This window comes from Populus alba, chromosome 1, assembly GCF_005239225.2.
Source record: "Populus alba chromosome 1, ASM523922v2, whole genome shotgun sequence".
Lineage (NCBI taxonomy): Eukaryota > Viridiplantae > Streptophyta > Magnoliopsida > Malpighiales > Salicaceae > Populus > Populus alba.
This window is the reverse complement of record NC_133284.1, coordinates 45,724,939-45,744,856: the sequence shown is the minus strand read 5'-3', so window position 1 is coordinate 45,744,856 and position 19,918 is coordinate 45,724,939. Positions and strand designations below refer to the sequence as shown.

Genomic DNA, 19,918 nt, shown 5'->3' with positions numbered 1-19,918 from the left:
CCTCTACTTCCAATCTCATCCCAAATAAAAGAAATTCCAAACTCAAATCTCCCTTCCAATGCGTCTATTTGGCACTGTTTTCTTGAATTTTTTTTATTTAAAAATATATTAAAATATATTTTTTAAAATTTATATTATTAATATATCAAAAATACTAATTTAATTTTCTTTTAATTAAAATACAAAACGCATAAAAATACAGAATTTATCGCGCTCCTGAACACTAATGTCTAAAAACACAAACCGAACTCAAAAACACGCACAAAAAAGGGCATCCACCAGCGCTGGCACATCCCCTCCCACCACACCACACAGGGCTTCGTTCCCTCTCTTTTCTCTCTCACCGGACCTCCGATCCTCCCTCACATTATCATCCGTCATCATTCCACATAACATCAGCATTCACAACGCTCCCAAACAAACCCAGTGAAAACCGTTTTTGTTTTTCCTGGGTGGAAACCCATTTCACTAGGGGCATTTCCATTTCCATTTGTATTTCTATTTCTATGAAAATATGAAATGAAATGAAATGAAATGCCCCCCTCCCTTTCCCTTAACACTATCTCAACAATGACCCCTCCACAACCCCTCAAAAAATGAGCAGAAACGACACCATTAATGACAAAAACGACAACAGTAACGGTGAAGAACAACTAGTTGAAGAAAAAGAAGAAGATGAACATTTCTACGAGTCATTGGATCGCATTGCTTCCTCTTCTTGTTCTTGCTCCACTTCCAACTCCGACTCCGATCCTGACCCGACCCGTTCCAATTCTCCTCGTCTTCTTGCCAGTAATTATCATGTTTGGATCTCTCAACCCGAATCCATTTCCGAACGCCGCCAACGCCTTCTTCTCCAGCTCGGTCTCAGCTCCGACCCATCTCTTTCTCGCTCCAAACCCGAAACAGCTCACAACGGAGATTTTTATTTTAACCGCTCCCTGTCATCGGATCGTTTGAACGGAGAGAAACTGCATGGTCTATGTCCGAGTGATTCCACTGCTGTCGCCCGATCGAAATCAGAAAGTGGCGGTTCGGTAGATCATGAGAATGATGATGATGAATTTAATTCGTGTTACTCTTCCTCTGTTTATTGTTCGCCTTCTTCCATTTTTTTTGCAAGATTCAATTAATGTAAATAGTAATGATAGTAATTATAGCTGTAGTGATAATAATATTAATAACAACAGGCACAGCAATAATGGGCTTTTTGTTGCTGGTTGCGGTAAAAAATGCAAAAGCAAAAATGGGTCTTCTCCGAAAGAGGGTAGTGTTAGTGTTGATGTTGTTTCGCCTAATAAGCCGCCTACGGGGAAACAACATTGTAGGAAAATGGAGGTGAATCGATCAGATTCTGCGAATTCTAATGGGGATTTGAATGGCAGTTTGTCAGTTGGGAGTTCGGTGGAGTTTGCGGAGGAGTTGGAATGTGATGGGGCAGATACCGATGGGGCAGTGGTGGACGAGGGAGGTTCGCGGGTTTGTACTATTAAGAATCTTGATAACGGGAAAGAGTTTGTTGTTAATGAGATAAGAGAAGATGGGATGTGGAATAAGCTGAAGGAAGTTGGGACTGGGAGGCAATTGACTATGGAGGAGTTTGAAATGTCTGTTGGGCATTCGCCGATCGTGCAAGAATTGATGAGGAGGCAAATCGTGGAGGACGGGACGCGAGAAAATCTCGATGCCGATGCTAATGGAGGGATTGGAGGTGGGGTTTCGAAGTTTAAAAAGAAGGGCAGTTGGCTTAGGAGTATAAAGAGCGTGGCGAATAGTGTGACAGGCAGTAAGGAGAGGAGAAGTAGTGATGAGAGGGATACTGGATCGGAGAGGGGAGGGAGGAGGTCAAGTTCTGCTACGGATGATAGCCAGGATGTGTCATTTCATGGGCCAGAGAGAGTGAGGGTAAGGCAATATGGGAGGCCGTCTAAAGAGTTGAGTGCACTTTATAAGAGCCAGGAGATACAGGCTCATAATGGGTCGATTTGGAGTATTAAGTTCAGTTTGGACGGGAGGTATCTAGCAAGTGCAGGCGAGGACTGTGTCATTAACATTTGGCAGGTTGTGGAGTCGGAGAGGAAAGGAGAATTATTGATGGAGAAACCATGTGATGGGGGCTTGAATTTGTTGTTGATGGCAAATGGATCTCCAGAACCTAATTTTTTGTCACCACTTGTGGATTCCCATCAGGAGAAGAAGAGGAGGGGGAGGTCATCTATAAGCAGAAAATCTTTGAGCCTGGACTATATCATCATGCCAGAGACCGTGTTTGCTCTCACGGATAAACCCATTTGTTCATTCGAAGGGCATCTTGATGACGTTCTCGACCTTTCATGGTCCAAGTCTCAGGTTAGTTAATTTACAACTCTGTTATTCTTATTTATTAATTTTGTTCTAAGAGCAACACACATTCGTCAATCATAATTGAGGTCCAAGTCTCAGGTCAGTGATATGCATCTGTTATAGTTGATTGACGTTTAGAAATTCTCTCCCTTTAGCCATTACCATCCGGCTATTAACTTTTCTTGCTCTTTAATGTGGAATGCAGTGCAAATGCGAAACTGATTTAGTTATTTTCACGCTATCTTGTTATGATGCGGTTCAAGTAATTCTTCTCTTAATTGCATTGAGCAATTTATAAGTATCCTTACTCATGCACCATTACATGGGACGTTCTTTTCTTTCCAATTTCTTTTTCACTTTCAGGTCTTCTTTTAAGGAGAGTTTTTCGACTCCTGTCTTGATAGAAGGTTCAACCAGATAGAGTTTTAACACTTGCCAGTGTGGAATTTATGCCGGTTCTTTTGCTTTATGCACATCTTATTTCAGTTTCTCAGTATTTCATTGTTGGTTACGTTGGACAATTTAGAGCGCAAAAGAAACTACTATTGTCTAGTATCTGAGAGATTATTAAGTTCTTCCAGTGTAGCGCTACCCACTCACATAAAAGTGGGATCCATAGGTAGTTCTCATAGCTATCCACTTATGACCACCCTCAAATCATAGGATCTGAAATGTCTAGCAATGAAATCTCACAAGGAATGACCAGTGTTTGGAATTGCGTTCCAAACAACATTTCTAAAAAAACTGATTATTTTTGCTTAAAATTAGTTTTTTTTATTATTATTGTTTTTGGATCGTTATGATAAGCTGATGTAAAAAATTTTAATTTTTTTTTTCTTTCATGCATTTCCTAGTGGAAAACATTTTGAAAAGCAACCACTACCATACTCTCAAACACCCCTAAATCCTTTGGTATTGTTTCTGTCACCACGGTGTATTTTAAAAGTTAGATGAATGGCAACTGAGTGGGAATTTGTGATATTTTGGCTATGGGAAGGACCTCTACCTTTTTCTATACAGTAGAAATTCATGGATTTTGGGCAGCTTTTCAAGTTGGAAAAGTTCTGAAGATTCCTTGCCTCCTTCAGTTTCTGCTTATTCTGATCTGATCTCATTCTTTTAACTTAGTTTTAGTTTTCTGATATTGACAACTTTTATCTGTTGGCATGTTCCTTTTCTTTTCTTTCTTTCTATTTTGTTGTCTAGATTTCATGAACTTCTGCACGGCTGCAAGAGGATTGCTGTAGTTTGTTCTCTAAAGCAGTGATGCTACCACATATTTTGTTGCCTGTTTATATTTTAATGAGCTATAACAGACTTATTGATCATAAGCAGTATCTTAAACATATTTTGGAAGTGTACAAAAGTTGATATTCAACTATGAATTAAGTTTATTAAACTTTTTGCTGTGAAGATTTTGAGAGGGAGGGAGATGATGAGTTCTAGGTTTTAACCTTACACCATCTGGATGGTGTTTCAGAAGCCCTGGGGAGGCTTGTTGCCATTTAAGTTTACTTTGCTCTACAGTGAACTGAGATGTGCGCACAAATGTCTTTGTTAAGAATCATGAACCACTTGTTTATTCTTGCCTATCCTAACGAAATTCATGTTTTTATCTTTTCCCAGCACCTGCTTTCTTCTTCCATGGACAAAACTGTACGCCTATGGCACTTGTCTAGCAATACTTGTTTGAAAATATTTTCTCACAGTGATTATGGTAAGTATGTTGCGCCATACCTTTTTATGCTTATTCTTTGCGTTGCTTATAACTTTGCAACCTACTACTTAAAAAGCTACTGTTATAATTGCCCCCATTTTCAATAGAAGATCTCATCTGTGATAAGCATGGAAGACAGTAGTTCACACTGAACTGCATTTTCAAAACCCTATTTCACTAGTTCAATGGCGTTCTAGATTTTCTTAACATTTAATGTGACTTTTTGTAAGTTCACACTTAACTGCGTTTTCAAAACCCTATTTCACTAGTTCAATGACGTTCTAGATTTTCTTAACATTTGATGTGACTTTTTGTAGATTGGCTTAACATTTTCTTTTATGAGATGGTCAAAACTAGCTAATTGCATTATTTTACTTGAACTTTGCTAATTGCATTATTTTACGGATTTCCATGATGCAGTTACATGCATCCAGTTTAATCCTGTTGATGATAGATACTTCATTAGTGGGTCCTTAGATGCAAAGGTTCGCATTTGGAGTATTCCTGATCGTCAAGTTGTTGATTGGAATGATCTGCATGAGATGGTCACTGCAGCTTGCTATACACCAGATGGTCAGGTAGGCCACGTTTTGCCTTCTGTATATAATATTCAAGGTTTCAAGGTTTTTGCTTAACAATTTTTTTTTTATGGTTTTCTGAAGGGTGCACTTGTTGGTTCGTACAAGGGAAGCTGCTGTTTATACAATACATGTGGTACAAGTTGATTCTTACCCACCATTCTCAAATTTCACCCACTCACTGACTGCTAATTATTCTTTTGTTATTTGTCTTTTCTTCTCAGAGAACAAGTTGCAACAAAAATGTCAAATTAATCTGCAAAATAAGAAGAAGAAAGCTCATCTAAAAAAAATCACTGGATTCCAGGTAATTTGGTAGCTCTAGTATGATGTTCAACTCCAGAGATGACATGTTTGGTTTAGCTTTGAAAAATACTTGAATCCATTTCCTGCTGTACATTTTTTGCACTAGTACCTTTTATGGTGCTTTCAGTCCTCTGATCAGTTTTATTAAACAGTTTGCTCCAGGAAGTTCATCAGAAGTGATTGTCACGTCAGCTGATTCTCGAATTCGAGTTATTGATGGCATTGATCTGGTTCACAAGTTCAAAGGTAAGAATGTTGGCTTATCATTTCTTTTCTGGTCTTTTCTGGCCACGTTGTAATGAAATCATGCATGAAAAAAATTATTTTGTAACCTGACTAGGATGATTAAGTTAATAATACCAAAGCAATTAGGTAGCAAAAATTCTTTGAGCCAAGGCTTTTGGCTCTGTGAAATAGTAAACCCCAGTCCATCAGGTCTTTGTTTCAATGATTTAGAAAAAAAGCTAGCATTGAATACAACTTTGCACATCATGCCTATCAGTGTGACTTAAAGCAATGCTCCCAGTTCTTTTCCACACATCAGTGTTGAAATAAAAGTTCTCCCAGCTCCAAACCTCATGGAGACCTTAACAAACTTCCCAATCTCTGTTTTGGGGCGTGCCTTGATTCACCGTGGTCTCAGTTTGCCTTAAAGATTAACTTCGCACAATTGTGCATATTTGTTTTTTGAAAAACTTTTTTGACAATATTTACTTTTATGGAATATTGATTTGTCATTAAGCATTTCTTCATTTGCCACTATTTTCCTTGATTCCGTTAGTAACATATATTGGTAGTGTAAATATATTCTTTTGCATTTATACTTAATTTTGTTTATTTGATATATACCTAGTTACATGCTTAGCATGTGTGTAGAAATCCATAAGGCTTATGCCTTGCGAGGGGTAAAATTCCTCATTCTACTCTTGCCTTTTAAAATGTTATCCTAAATAACTGAATCCTACAATTTCTCCTGCCTTTTGAAGTGAGATATATGGAAATTGGATGTAAAATTAAGAGGACGAGAAGTAAATCATGTTTATTTAATTCTCCGTGATGGCAGCCTTTTCTTTTTGTTTCCTGCTTATCCAATAGCTAGTGACATAGGAGTCAGGCTTTTTTATGCTGTTAAAATATTTGAAGATATCCAGGCTTATCTTAAAAAACTGAGTAAGGTTATGTTGCCCCATCATATCACTTATGCTGTAAGCAGCATATATTTCCCAGATTTCACAATTCTGAATTTTAACATTAAGTTTGAATTTTGGGTTATTCTGGGTGTTGGAAGAGAATTTCTGTATGACAGTTGTGCGTTTGGTGTACATAGATCTTTTAACTAAACTATGCTATTCTAGCTAAGTTTTCATAATGTCTCAACTATTTTGGTTTGCCTAGTACTTGACTACGGGCTGGTAATGCAGCGTTGAAAAAACACCTTGATCCTGTATTAGTGAAAAGAGGATGAATTGCATTTAGACATAATCTTCTTGAATAAATATATGGTAGATTTGTCTTCATAAGTGGAATCTTTGAAAAACCTGATTTCCTGCCTTGATTTCTCAAGGGCACCCTGTATGATAGGTCTCATCTACCATCCCCCTCCCCACGTATCAGTAAATGCTTGTAATCAGGTATTAGTCAATAAAGTTGATATTAATAGAACAAGGGAAAGAATTAGCTCGAGAGAATTAACATGCCGTGAATTATAATCTTGTGTTGCTACCGTGTATTCTATTCCAATAATCAATATGTACAAGTGTATGATATATATAAATATTAACTAAACCTAGCTAATCCTAATGGGCTTTGTATAGTGGACCTTAATATAATAGATATTTTGTTGGTAGAAATAACGAGAACAAGGTGCTTAGGCACAAGAGTCGATGGGAATTAGTCAGTTTTTTGTATGAGGAGGCAGTAAGAAGATAAAGTGAAGCATTCTTAGGATTTTTTATGATATACAATGACAAAATATTAAATCATGGACACCCTTAATTTTAAACAACTTGAAATGGCATATATTAAGGAGTCTTCATATGAGGTGGAAAAGGAGATGTTTGATCTTACTGTTATTTATTTTTTTTGGAAATTGATTGCATGTAGGTTATTTGTTTTTTTTTTTTTTTGTGCATTTGAACCCATGTTCCAAAGGATAAAACTTGTATCAAAGGCGTGAAATTTGGTGCTTGTGATTCCATTTTAGACTTGGTAACAGTATTTAAATTATCTATATGTATTTAAGGTTTTGACAAGTGATGCGATCTTGTTTTAGAATTCTAGGTCTGTAATTCTGTTTCTTCAACTTTGAAGGTGAAAATCTTCTGGAGTAATAATTTGATAGTGTAGGTCTTGAACAGAAACGAATTGATCTCTTCAGCTGCTTCAATGGTTGTTTCAATCAGCAAAAGCTGAAAGGTTTTTCATTAACATCCATTTTAATGCTTGTCATAGAAAATCATATATTTAGCAGTGCTTGTTGTCTTTGCTCCCCCCCCCCTCCTATGCATGCATTTTTAGGATTGTACCATTCTCAAAGATTAAGTTGATGATTCTGTGATAGGGTTTCGTAACACCAACAGCCAAATCTCAGCTTCTCTCACAGCAAATGGAAAATATGTGGTCTCTGCAAGTGAGGATTCATATGTTTATGTCTGGAAGCATGAAGCTGATTCCCGACTTAGCAGAAGCAAAGCTGTTACTGTCACACGCTCCTATGAGCATTTCCATTGTCAAGATGCATCGGTGGCGATCCCATGGCCTGGCATGGGAGACACCTGGGAACTACAAGATACTTTATCTGGAGAACAGAGTGGCCTGGATAACCATCTTGATGAGGTTTCCATTGTCAATCACCCCCCTACTCCTGTTGAGGAAGCTAGTATTGAGGGTTCACAATCTTTATCCGGGTGCACAAATAGTCCTCTAAATGGAATTATTTCTAGTGCAACCAATGGTTACTTCTTTGACAGAATATCAGCAACATGGCCGGAGGAAAAGCTTAATTTAGCGACTAGAACAAGGAGTCCTCGTGCCAGTGTGGATATCTCCAATGAGTTAAGCGAAGGTGTGTCTGCCTACGGTATGGTGATTGTAACTGCTGGCCTTCGAGGGGAAATCAGAACTTTCCAAAATTTTGGATTGCCAGTTCGGATTTAAGGGTCTGAAAAGAGAGTGGCAGTCTCTGAGTAGGGGGTAAATGATCTGGCAAATCAATGCAGTTCCTTTTCGCCACTGGTTAAAACGTGTACAGAGGTATTTGGTGAGATGTGTAATATTAGCGAGTTCCAATTCTTCTTTCCTTGTGCTTCAGCTCATTGGATATTGAGTGCCGATGGATGAGCATTGAGAAGAATATAGATTTATTAAACCAAAAAGGGCGGGCGGGCGGGCTACACTATGAATTTAGAAACCGATGTATTTGTCAAGTCGGGAAATGTAGAGTTATGAGCATGGAAAAACCTTATTCAATTAAAATGAAATTCTTTCATATTCTTTAATGATCATGTCTAGTCTTTTAGGTTCTAACTCTTAACCCATTGTTGTCTATTCAATTGTTGGCGCTCAGCAGCACTGTTTTTATCCATTCTTGAAGCGACCTCACAGCTGCAGTTCTTTTGTTTCAGAACTAAATGAGTTGTGTCAATTTCTTTCCATGGAGCTAATTTAGACATGTACAATGAAGCAGATTGACTTATCATTGTGTCCATTAATCCTAGGCTTGTTCTTAACAGCTAGTAAGGTTATACCCCAAAAGTCACCACTTGGTGTGAACTCTGGCAGGCAAGCTCATATCCGCAGCTAAGGGGGCCGCTCTTAACCATCCCCTAACTCATAGTGATAGTAGAAATGGAACCTGAACAAATAAAAAAAAGGTTCTGTTGAAGGCCATCGTGGCTACCAAGATCAAAACACATTTATGTCCCCGTCACTGCAAGCGGGGACCCTCCTCTTTGTCATGGCGCCTTGGCTCCAAGCCTGCAACCAACCCCCCTAACCTCAGAGAGAGGCTGGCAAAACCTTGGCTCGACTGGCACAACCTCTATTATTGTTTGGTAGAGTTATTTTAGTTATTTTTTAAATAATTTTGTGTTAAATATATATTAATGATATTTTTTTATTATTTAAAAATTATTTTTAACATCAAGACATTTAAATAATTTAAAAAATATTAAAACATGTTAATTTAAAATTAATAAAAATATAAAAAATTTAAATATTTTTTAAAAAACAAAAACAAACAATCATTTTTCTAGAAATATGCCCCCACCATTCCCTGTCTTTCATTTTCAACACCTCCATATCTCGCAGCCCATAGCTAAGAGGAGTGGAACATTTTGGGAAACGCACCCAAATATCCGTAACTATTTGTCAATTATCAAAGGAACAAAAAAACAAGGCCATCAATATCATGGGAAATCCAGAACCCAAAATCTCATTGGTGCTTGGGAGTGATGTGGAAGATACAATTGCTGCTAATGATCTTATCCTGTCTGCCAAAAATATCCTCCCCCCAACACACACATCACATATATAATTCCAAACACGCTCCTTTGCACACTTCTAAGCAGAGCTCTTCACTTCAGTCAGCACTGTATACAAAATCTGTAGTCCTTAAAACAAAGGATTTGAAAACCCATTTTACGAGGCACAGAGTTTGCTTTGCAAGCGGTAATGGCTCTCCAGGCTGCTTCTTTGGTTTCCTCTGCTTTTGTTGTCCCTAAAGAGGTCAGATACTAGCAGTGCTTTGTTTTGTTTTTGTTTTTACTTGTTGCATTGAAGGAAAATTTAGTGTTGATTTTGGCAGTGGTTTTGTCTATGCAGGGAAAATCTAGTGCATCTTTGAAGGAGTCAAGCTTGCTTGGAGTTTCACTCTCAGACCATGTCAAAGCTGACTTTAGCTCTTCTGCATTGAAGTGGAAGGTAGCTACTATGCCGGTTCATTCTTGCTTTTTTTTTAAAAAAAAAAAAATTTGGCTGAAAATTGCAAGGGATTTTTCTAATGAATTCATTTGTATAATATTATTCACCGCAGAGGGAATTCAACCAAAGAGTTGGGACTGTAAGAGCCCAAACAATGGCCACTGCTACTCCAGCAGTCAACAGGGCTTCTTCAGAAGGCAAGAAAACTCTTAGACAGGGATGCTGCATTGTCACTGGTGCCTCCTCTGGATTAGGTCTTGCAGCAGCTAAGGCTCTAGCTGAAACTGGAAAATGGCATGTAATTATGGCCTGCAGAGACTTCCTCAAGGCAGAAAGGGCTGCTAAATCAGCTGGCATTGCCAAAGAGAACTGCACCATTATGCATCTGGACCTTGCTTCACTCGACAGTGTCCGCCAATTTGTGGATACCTTTAGGCGATCAGGAAGGACACTTGATGTGCTAGTTTGCAATGCTGCTGTTTACCTGCCAACTGCAAAAGAGCCTACATTCACTGCTGAAGGATTTGAACTTAGTGTTGGAACTAACCATCTCGGTCATTTCCTCCTTTCAAGATTGCTGCTTGAGGACATGAAGAAATCTGATTACCCATCGAAACGTCTCATAATTGTTGGCTCAATTACTGGTATATACACTATAATACATTTAAGGTTCACTTTCTTGTGAATATGTTTCGATTGTTTACACTAAATTTGGTGTTGTTTCTGTGAAATGTTTTAGGGAACACAAATACATTGGCTGGCAATGTTCCTCCCAAGGCCAATCTTGGTGACTTGAGGGGACTTGCAGGGGGCTTGAATGGGCTAAACAGCTCAGCTATGATTGATGGTGGTGAATTTGATGGTGCCAAAGCCTATAAGGATAGCAAAGTCTGCAACATGCTCACTATGCAAGAGTTCCACAGGCGTTTCCATGAAGAAACTGGCATTACATTTGCTTCCCTTTACCCAGGTTGCATTGCCACAACAGGCTTGTTCAGGGAGCACATTCCTTTGTTCAGGCTTCTATTCCCTCCATTCCAAAAGTACATCACTAAGGGCTTCGTCTCCGAGGAAGATGCTGGAAAAAGACTTGCTCAGGTAACCAAAACAGGGGAAACTATAGAAATAAAAATGCTCTGCTATGGGTTTGTATAACATGCAATAACATAATCTGCTCTTTCTTGTTTAGGTTGTGAGTGATCCAAGCTTGACAAAATCAGGGGTATACTGGAGCTGGAACAAGGACTCGGCTTCTTTTGAGAATCAGCTATCTCAAGAAGCTAGTGATGCAGAGAAGGCTCGTAAAGTGTGGGAGGTTAGCGAGAAACTCGTTGGTTTGGCCTAATTGAGAAAGGCTGGAGAGAGTTTCTTGTGTGCTAATATTTGCCATGGGAGAGGATGATGTTAGTGCAAAAAAAAAAAAAAAATTACTGCGTCCTTTCGTGAGTTTGGATTTGGATGATTTGCTTCTGTAAACAATTTTCACTTAGTAGGAGTAGATGACTCTGTATCAATCAGTTGGCGCTAAAATCACTCGCCCGTACTGCTAAGTTCAGATTTCTCTGATTAATGTTGGCAGGCTCAACACTTTTAAATCAGAAAAAAAGTTTTCTTGCCCATTTAACAGCTAAATGGACCATTTTGTTGCTGGTATATTGTCGAGGCCAATGCAGAATCGTTGGTGTGCAAAATCACTTCTTGTTGCCTTGTATACAGTTTTCTACCCCTCTCAATCCATTTTCCAAATTTTAAGCTTCCTCCTTAACTTTTGACTATAATAAGGATAAGCGGCTTGAAAAGTGTTGTTGCTTCTCATCGTTTTCACTTTTCCATATCAGACTTGGAAAAGTTACCCTGGTCTTTATCAACTAATCATGCCATTAACCCACAGGCACAAGGAAGGAAAGAGACAGCAAGTGTTTCCCAAATAATGAATTCATGTAGAGAGAGAGAGAGAGAGATTACTGAAATAAAAGTTCATCTACAATGCCTATCCTTGTTAGTAAAATTCTTTCTATTTATCCAAAGAAAAAGAGCCGAGTTATTCAGATAAAACCAGAGAATTGCACCTGGTGGGCGGGGCCCTAGATGTGGCTAAACACAGTATTAATAAGATGCCCCGACGCTAAAAAAATCTTTATTAGTGTTCCCTAATGAGCATTCTATACTGGGGAAGAAAGTAATTCATAAAGTTAGAGCCATATAATCAAGTAGCTAAATCCTTTCAAATATATACAGATTGTATTAAGGTTTGCAAGCAAACATGATATGATACATCTAGTAACAGTCGAAATATTATATGGCGATCTAAAGCTCATAAGCAGGGAACCTGGCTTCCGATGGTTCAAGGATGTCAAGGAAGAGATAAGCCATTCCTCCGAAACCCTCAAACAGTGAATAGGGGCGATCACCTCCATGCATCTTCCCTTCTGATACAAGTTTTTGTGCTCTATCATGTAGAAAGCAAGCAAAAGCTTTGGCCCTGTATAAGTACTCCACATTACCTGTTAATCGGTAGAGTGAAAGAAAAACATAGGTATTTCCACTGATTCCATGACATATGCCAACTCGCTTTAGCAAACCCCGGTTCCAAACCACCTCCCCTGCCTCCATTGCTGCCTGCAGAAACTCCTTATCTCCAAAAACCTGAATAATTCAAACATTGCAAAGAAATTCATAATGAGGTCCCAGTAGCATTTCTATATTACAAACAAGACTACAGGTTATGGTCATTAACTGAAGAACAAAAAGGTTGATGCAGACATCTGGAAAGTGGTAACGATGACTTGTTTGATCTCATGTTTAGAACTTTTAGCACTAGAAAAAGACAGGTGATTGTTCCACTTTGGAAGAATGGTTCTTCCTCTATGAGACTGAAATTCTTTCTTCATTTCTTAATATGGATGAGATCAGAAATGTTGTCAAACAATGGAATATTTATTTGTCCATTTACATGAAAAAATAGCATTAAATCTTCAACTAATGAGGTATTTTCACCAATTTTTATTGGCAGGTACGCAAGCCAAAATGCACATAGTAAAAGACAATCCACACAAGCATACATGCCTAGGCAAATTCCATTAGCACCTAGGCTACCTTATGCAGCTTGCATCACTATACAAGGATTACCTCAGCTGCTTTCGCAAGGGTAAGAGCAATCCCAGGAGCCCCATGACACCAATGCACAAGACAATCCAATTTATTTCCTTCACTTGAAGGATAATTGCCACTGGGAAAATGGTTCTTAATCATGTAGTGTAAAGTACCCTTGACATCCTCCACCTCATCTGGTGTCAGTTCCAAGTCCATCAAAACAAGCATGATTCCAGCCAGTCCATGGGCAGCACCCCAGTACCTTTTTCCATGCCATTCATACAGCAGTGGACATTTTCCGTTGCGTGTCAATCTTCCAGCCTTAATTATTTCATCCACAACTGCTCTCTGCAGAAGTTTCAAACCCAACTTAGCAAAGGGTTCATTCTAATCAATAATGAATGCTGGATTGAAAAGAAATAAAAGAAATGCCTTACTTTGCAGCTTGCAGATATGGTTTCTTTACCAATATGTTTATTTAGAAATGAGCAGGCCCATAAGAACCCAGCTCTCCCATATAATAACTCATATGGCAAATCACTAGGAAGTCTGATCTGCTCTCGAGTAAAAAAAAAAAAAAGGAAATCATATTAATTAGGTTTATAAAAAGATGAAAAAAATATTGATTAAGATATATAAAAGCAACCAGCTTTCGATGGAAAAAAAAATGCATAGAAGGGGAAGAAATGCAACAGGCACCTCTTTGAACTGAGCTAAGTAATGATCTAATAACCTTCCATCCCCAGCATGCTTTGCTGCAACAGCACCAAGAGCACAAACACCAGCCCATCCACATATAAATGTCACACGTCTGCAGCCCCAACGGATCACATAAGCAACCTAAATCAAGTTGACTTATCTTATCTGTTTTCCCCAAGGATTGGAAGTTACACCTAAAATTTAACCTAGACTTGGCATATAAAATTAAGTGCCGACTTCAAACATATTGAAAAATTTAAACATTTACAGCGACAAGCCATGCCAGGATCAAATACACAATTGAGAATTTCCACAAACCAAATAACCAAATACAAGAGAAAAATGCTAATAGAAGGCGAGACAACCATAACTGAGTGCATGATTCCCGTAACAATAGAATAATCAAACGCACCACAACACATCGACGAACTTCAATATGTATCCCCATTTAACCTCAGATAAAGCAAGAATTGAATCCATAGTTGTTTAGAACCTCAATTCCCATACAACTAAAGCAACCTCCGCATTAAAATATTCAAAAGCAGTAACTCCTACTTTTGGATAAGCCAGTAACAAAACAGACAGAAAGAGAGAGAGTACCCAGAATCTCTAGAAACAGAATCGCAAGCCTTGATAATGTCAGAGCACAAGTTAAGATCATTATGATTCTTGGTAACTTGGTACGCTTTAAAAAGCAAGTATGCCGTCCCTAATGCCCCAGTGTACAAGCTATAATCTTTCACTCTCTTCCCACTCATTCCCATGTCTCCTCACCACTCTTGAAGTTAAAACACAACCAATAAAGAAAAAAGAAAACCCTTCAATATTTAACATTAAAAAAACTAGAGTAACATGTTGGGGTGTGTCTGAAAGTTAGAAACAAATGGAAGCCAGAAGTCAAAAGGATAGAATTGAGTGAAAGGGGAAACTTAACTGTGTCTTTGAGGTCCAAGGCTGATGCTTTAAGTCTTTGAGAGAGAATGTTGTACGGCAAAGACAGGAGCTTTGTAAGTGAGTCTTTGTTGTTTCTTTCAGTGACTGTTTCTTCCACTGCTGCTGTCGTTGTTTCTGGTATGTAGTCTGGCATTTCATTTGGGAAGTAGCGGTCTCCCATTTCTCTCTTTACAGTCACAGTGTCTCTGAAATTCAACTTCCTCTTCACTTCTCACTCGATGAAAAAGAAGAAAGAACCTTCGAGTTGGGCTGCGAATATCTGGTGGAGGGTATGTCGTTGGTTCTTGAAGCGACATGTTGCATGGTTTCAATGAAACGAACAGACAAATAAGTCTCCGTTCTATTTAGTGTTATTCAATTTTGTCCCTGGTCAAAATATTTCATCAAAATATATTATCCTTTTAGTGTTTTTACGTGGAAAATATATAATTATAAATTTTGCGGGTGACAAGATTATAATTTTTGTTTTTTAAAAAACAAGTTTTTCTATATTTTTTCTTTATACTTGATATTTTTATCATTTTACACTTTTTTTATCATTATTTTTTTATTTTCAATTTTTTTGGTAATATTTTCTTAGTTTTTCTTTAACTTTTTTTCTAGAAAAATATTATTTTTATACTTTGAATATTTATTACTCTACATCTTGCCTATTTGTAACCATTCTTTTTATTCTTATCTTTATTTAATTTAATTTTTTTTGTGATTTTTTTTATTTACCCTTTTCTTAAAAATTATTATACAAAGACTAAGAAAATGATGTTTCACTATAGCATTATAATATTGTTCTATTCTTCTCTACTTTATAAAGTTAGCTTAAAATCTTATATGTTTTTATTAATGCATATGATATTTACTATATTTTATTATATGTAACATTGACTTTTTGATTTATGGTTATATTTGTTACCGATCTCAACAAAAATATTAATAACACTTACATATTAATTCTTTTGCGTTAGAAAAAAACAAATTCGACCTGTAGAGAAGCGAGTTGAATAAACACGTTAAACACTTTGTTTTTTTGCATTTATTGGCGTATATGATTCTCATGTACTTAATTAAATGCATGTATGAGCTTTTTGATTTATAATTAGATTAAAAAAACACATTTGAAAAGTTTTGTATATTTTTTTTTTGTAAAACATTATTCGACTCACAGCGAAATGTGTTGAATAGAAACTTTAATATTTTATTTTTTACATTTATTGGCATATATGATTCTCAATATTTAATTTAATGTATACATAGGCTTTTTGATTTATAATTAAATTAAAAAAAAAAACACATTTGAAAAGTTTGCATATTCTTTTTTGCATAAAAAAATTATTCGACTTACAGCGAAGTGCGAGTCAAATAACTAGTATCATTTCTAAAAATGGAATAGGTGGAGTACCAATCTAATCAGCAACTCGCTATATCATTTTACCCGCGTTATGTTGTGTGTCGGGTCAATTGTTTTTATAAAAATAAAAGGAAAATATCTAGGTATTGCTAACGTGTTTTTAAGAAGAAAAAAATTAAATTATGTAGAGGTTGATCTGATGTGGCCTGATCAACTTGGCAAGTCCAGAGACAGTTTGAATAATTAGAAAAAAAAACATAGTTTGCCTTTTATTTTCTTTTCAAGATGACATCTTTTTTTTAAAATAAAATAAAATTGAGATGATAATATATTGGATTGATTTAGATCAACCCAGATTAACATGTAAAATTTGCAACTCAAGATCATAAGACCATGATAAGTTGTCCAAGAGAGGCTCACAGTGCTGCTACTAAAAGTTACTGGTCTGGCTGGAAAGAACCTATAGTGCTACCGAAAAAAACCACGACTATAAGAAAGAATGCTTCTAGTGCTGCTGTGATAAAGAAACTTTTATGACTGCTATTGGAAGATCATCTATTGCTACTGCTGAAGATGACGCTGCTTGAAAGGTAAGTTGTTGTAGAAAAATCCTTCATTATTGTAATTGATTGATGATGAAATGAATGTTGTTATTGGCTTCCATGCATGGGGAGACTTTAATTGAGTTGCTAGTTAGATTGATGAGCTTTGGTGTTGAAGTTGGTACCATTGAAGTTTAAGTAATGTAGCGTTGTTGTGCCGAAATGCTGGAGCTGAAAGATCATTAAAGAGGTGCTCGTAGCTTCTGAGGAGAGACTGTTGCTCATGTTCTTAAGGAAACAAAGGAGAAATTCACAGCTGTTGGGACCTTGGGTGAAGTGATTAGTACTTAAAAGTGCATTTTTTATCAAGGTTTTATATATCATCATTTGCATTTGAAGTATCAATTAACTCCTTAACTAAAACATGATTTATAATAACATACCTAAAAATATAAGATACCTTTAATTTATGGTAAATATTCATCTTAAATGCAGGCCTATCACATAAATAAAAGGATTGATTAATGAGTTTAAGTATTGAAATTGAAAGGACAAAAAGAGGGTCAAACTTAGAAAAGAGATGTTGGTGTAGTCCAAACGAGAATACTGTTCGGTAATTGGGTCATATCTCGAGTTCTAGATGTCCAAATGACCTCAATTTTTTGGACAGATTCAGTAAGAACATAGGCCTACAACTTTCATTTGGAGTCTAAAGATTTAAAAAAGGTCGTTTTTCAAGTCCAAATTATATGCAACAACGAAGAAGTCTGAAATCTATCCTGCAACCAAACATTGGTTTAGTGTTTTGCTCAGCCCGCATATATCTTATTGAGTTCTAGAAGTGCAAATGACCTTAATTTTTTTCCTGGAAAGATAAGACAATTTTCTATAACTTTCATGAGTATAGGTGGTTCCAGTCTGATGCTAGCAATGACGTTTTTATTCAGAACAAGAAGATAAGGGATGTTCGCGCAAGTTAAGAGTTGGCTACCACTCAATAATTAGTCATCAATCAATAGTTTCAAATTTTGGCCTATAAAAAAAAAGCATTTGCTATACATTTAGGGGCTTAGTTGTTTAGATTAAGAGTTTGCTCTTGCTCTCTCTCTTTATATATTTTTTTTGTAATTCTTAAGTTTTGCTTTAATTAATATCTTGTTTATGCTTTTCATTTCCTTTCCTTTACTTAGTTAACTTGTTATCTTATTTATGTTCTTATTTTTGTTTATTTTATGTTTCTTTTCTTTATTATGTTTAGCTAAGTTTTATTATGGTCAAGGTGAAAAGGTTACACTAATAATGTAAAGAATAAGTATGTTGTAAACTTAACATGGACCTTAATGTTTATTATTAACATGTCTTATCTTTTTATCTTACTAATTCTTAATACCTTGCTTGTTAAATGGTTAATCTAGATTTGTATTGTATAACACTTGGTACAACAAATGCTTGGCACTCTCATAGCCCAATTGTATGGTATTACCTATACCTGTGCTATGAAAGGAACTTGATTTGTTGTTAATATAAGTTAGCATCATGAATTCCTGACAATATTTAAACGTTTGGTGTTACTTAAATAAGATAATTAATATGATCATGTTAGTAATTTATAATGAGCTATTAATGATACATCCAATTGAAACCTCCTTTGTGTGTGTGTGTGATTTCCAGTTGAATAATAAGAGTTTATAATATACTTGTTTGAAATACCATTAGTGGATCCCTTAACCTTGACATTTGTTTTTATCATTGTTTAATCCTTAAATTAATCTTCCATCTCAAAGTTCTCATCAACTTCTTCTTCATCTTCTTCTTTATTATTATTATTAGTATTGTTGTTGTTGTTGTTGTTGTTGTTGTTGTTGTATTATTGTTGTTTATAATTTATACAATTAACCTCCTTGTGGTTCGACCCTGGTCTTGCTGGGTTATTTATTACTTTGACACTCTTACACTTGAGAGAAGACATCAATTTTTTGATCGTGTCAAGGAGTTACAGATGCTAAAAGCTATTGTTGTTGATGTTGCTGTTGCAAGATCAAATGGGTATGGCTGGATTGCTATGAAATCTCTTCTAAAGAAATTAGCTATGTTGATGTTATTAAACACTCTACATCACCTTTACTATTGCTTACAGGTGTTGTTGCTAACCCCAAAGTCTTTTTAGAACCTACTAAAAAAATCAAAAAAAGAAAGTCGCAGCTACTGTCATTATATTAGCATTGATACTATTTTCTTTTCAGAACTCTACTACGGGTGGGCTGTTGTTGGATTTGCTGGCGTCTGATGGGAGAAAGAGATCATAGGTTAAAGATGGTAATGGTGAATAACATTGGCTTGCATGGTCTCGAGAGAGAATAAAAGAAAATGGTCTTAACTAGTGGTGAGAGATGGAGAGAGAATGAGAGGGGGTCACATTTTTATTTTTTATTTTTTTAGAGAGAGAAGGTTTATTTGTTGATTTATTGTGGCTTTTCTAACTAATTCCTCCGTGTGTGATACAACCATCTATTTACAGGTAAAAAAATTTGTTATTTTTAATTGCTTGGTCTCCAAGCAAACTTGGTGACCAAGCAACTCAAAAACATTTTGATCCCTCAACTTGTTTTTTTCACATTTGGTCTCTTTGTAAATTTTAATTTTTTAATTTTGATTTTATTTGAGAAAGAGCAACATCAATGTCAATTTAAAAAGGCATGTTAATAATTGAATGCATAGAAAAAGACATTGCAAGTGACGCAAAGACTGGTAAAGCATGTGTTTTTTGGGTTTTTGTTGTTTTTTCTATTTTTGTTTTTTTTTTCAAAATTTTTCAAAAATGAGATAAAAAATTAGATATTAATAACCGATGATGCAATTAATATAGTGGACTTATTCTTTAGTGAGATAGTTCGACTTTATAGAGTATTTAGGAGCATTGTATCTAACCATAATGTTAAATTTCTAAGCTACTTTTGAGAGGTTTTGTAAGGGAAATTAAGAACAAAATTATTATTTTTTACTATTTGTTATCTACAAATAGATGATCAAATTGAAGTAGTTAATATGACTTTAACTACATGATCAAGAACTATCATTTAGAAGAATTTTAAAAAATAGGAATATTGTTTTCCATTTATTGAATTTGTTTATAATATAGTATTCTATTATTGAAATTCCATTTATTTTGAAATTGTCTATTACTTTAATCCTTTGACTTATTTGGTTTTGATATGATTTTTTTAATCTATTGATAAAATGGTAGTCTTAATGGCAATAGAAAATCACAGATAGTAAAGGATCTTCATGAGAATGTGAGGCGACAAATACCAAAAAAAAAAAAAATTTGTATTCAAAGCTAATAAAAAAGCAAAAGACAAATATTTTCTAAACTAGGTAATTAGGTTTAGGTGCATATATAAAAGAAGAGATTTCTTAAACA

General features: G+C 35.9%; 2 protein-coding genes and 1 pseudogene across 2 annotated transcripts; 2 read left to right on the top strand and 1 right to left on the bottom strand.

Moving 5' to 3' along the window:
• The first annotated feature begins 230 nt into the window (after positions 1–230).
• On the top strand, positions 231–8,447 carry LOC118037414 (uncharacterized; annotated as a pseudogene).
• Positions 8,448–9,483: 1,036 nt separating this feature from the next.
• Positions 9,484–11,517, top strand: LOC118037415 (protochlorophyllide reductase, chloroplastic). Its single transcript, XM_035043377.2, has 5 exons — positions 9,484–9,669; positions 9,766–9,864; positions 9,977–10,508; positions 10,604–10,962; positions 11,054–11,517. The coding sequence occupies exons 1-5, from the start codon at positions 9,616–9,618 to the stop codon at positions 11,207–11,209; spliced, it is 1,200 nt and encodes a 399-aa protein (XP_034899268.1). The 5' UTR covers positions 9,484–9,615; the 3' UTR covers positions 11,210–11,517.
• Positions 9,910–14,881, bottom strand: LOC118037416 (lanC-like protein GCR2). The gene is given in 7 exon segments (XM_035043378.2): positions 9,910–12,510; positions 12,994–13,305; positions 13,395–13,511; positions 13,657–13,768; positions 14,257–14,413; positions 14,416–14,434; positions 14,591–14,881. Coding segments are annotated over 7 exon segments (1,236 nt in total). The 5' UTR covers positions 14,771–14,881; the 3' UTR covers positions 9,910–12,171.
• Positions 14,882–19,918: the final 5,037 nt, after the last annotated feature.

What these genes read in the sequence shown, in the direction of transcription:
- LOC118037415 (XM_035043377.2), top strand. Translation starts at nt 9,616, where the DNA reads ATGGCTCTCCAGGCTGCTTCTTTGGTTTCCTCTGCTTTTGTTGTCCCT. An exon ending in AATTGTTGGCTCAATTACTG is followed by an intron (nt 10,509 to 10,603) that starts GTATATACACTA and finishes GAAATGTTTTAG; the next exon opens with GGAACACAAATACATTGGCT. An exon ending in CTGGAAAAAGACTTGCTCAG is followed by an intron (nt 10,963 to 11,053) that starts GTAACCAAAACA and finishes TTTCTTGTTTAG; the next exon opens with GTTGTGAGTGATCCAAGCTT.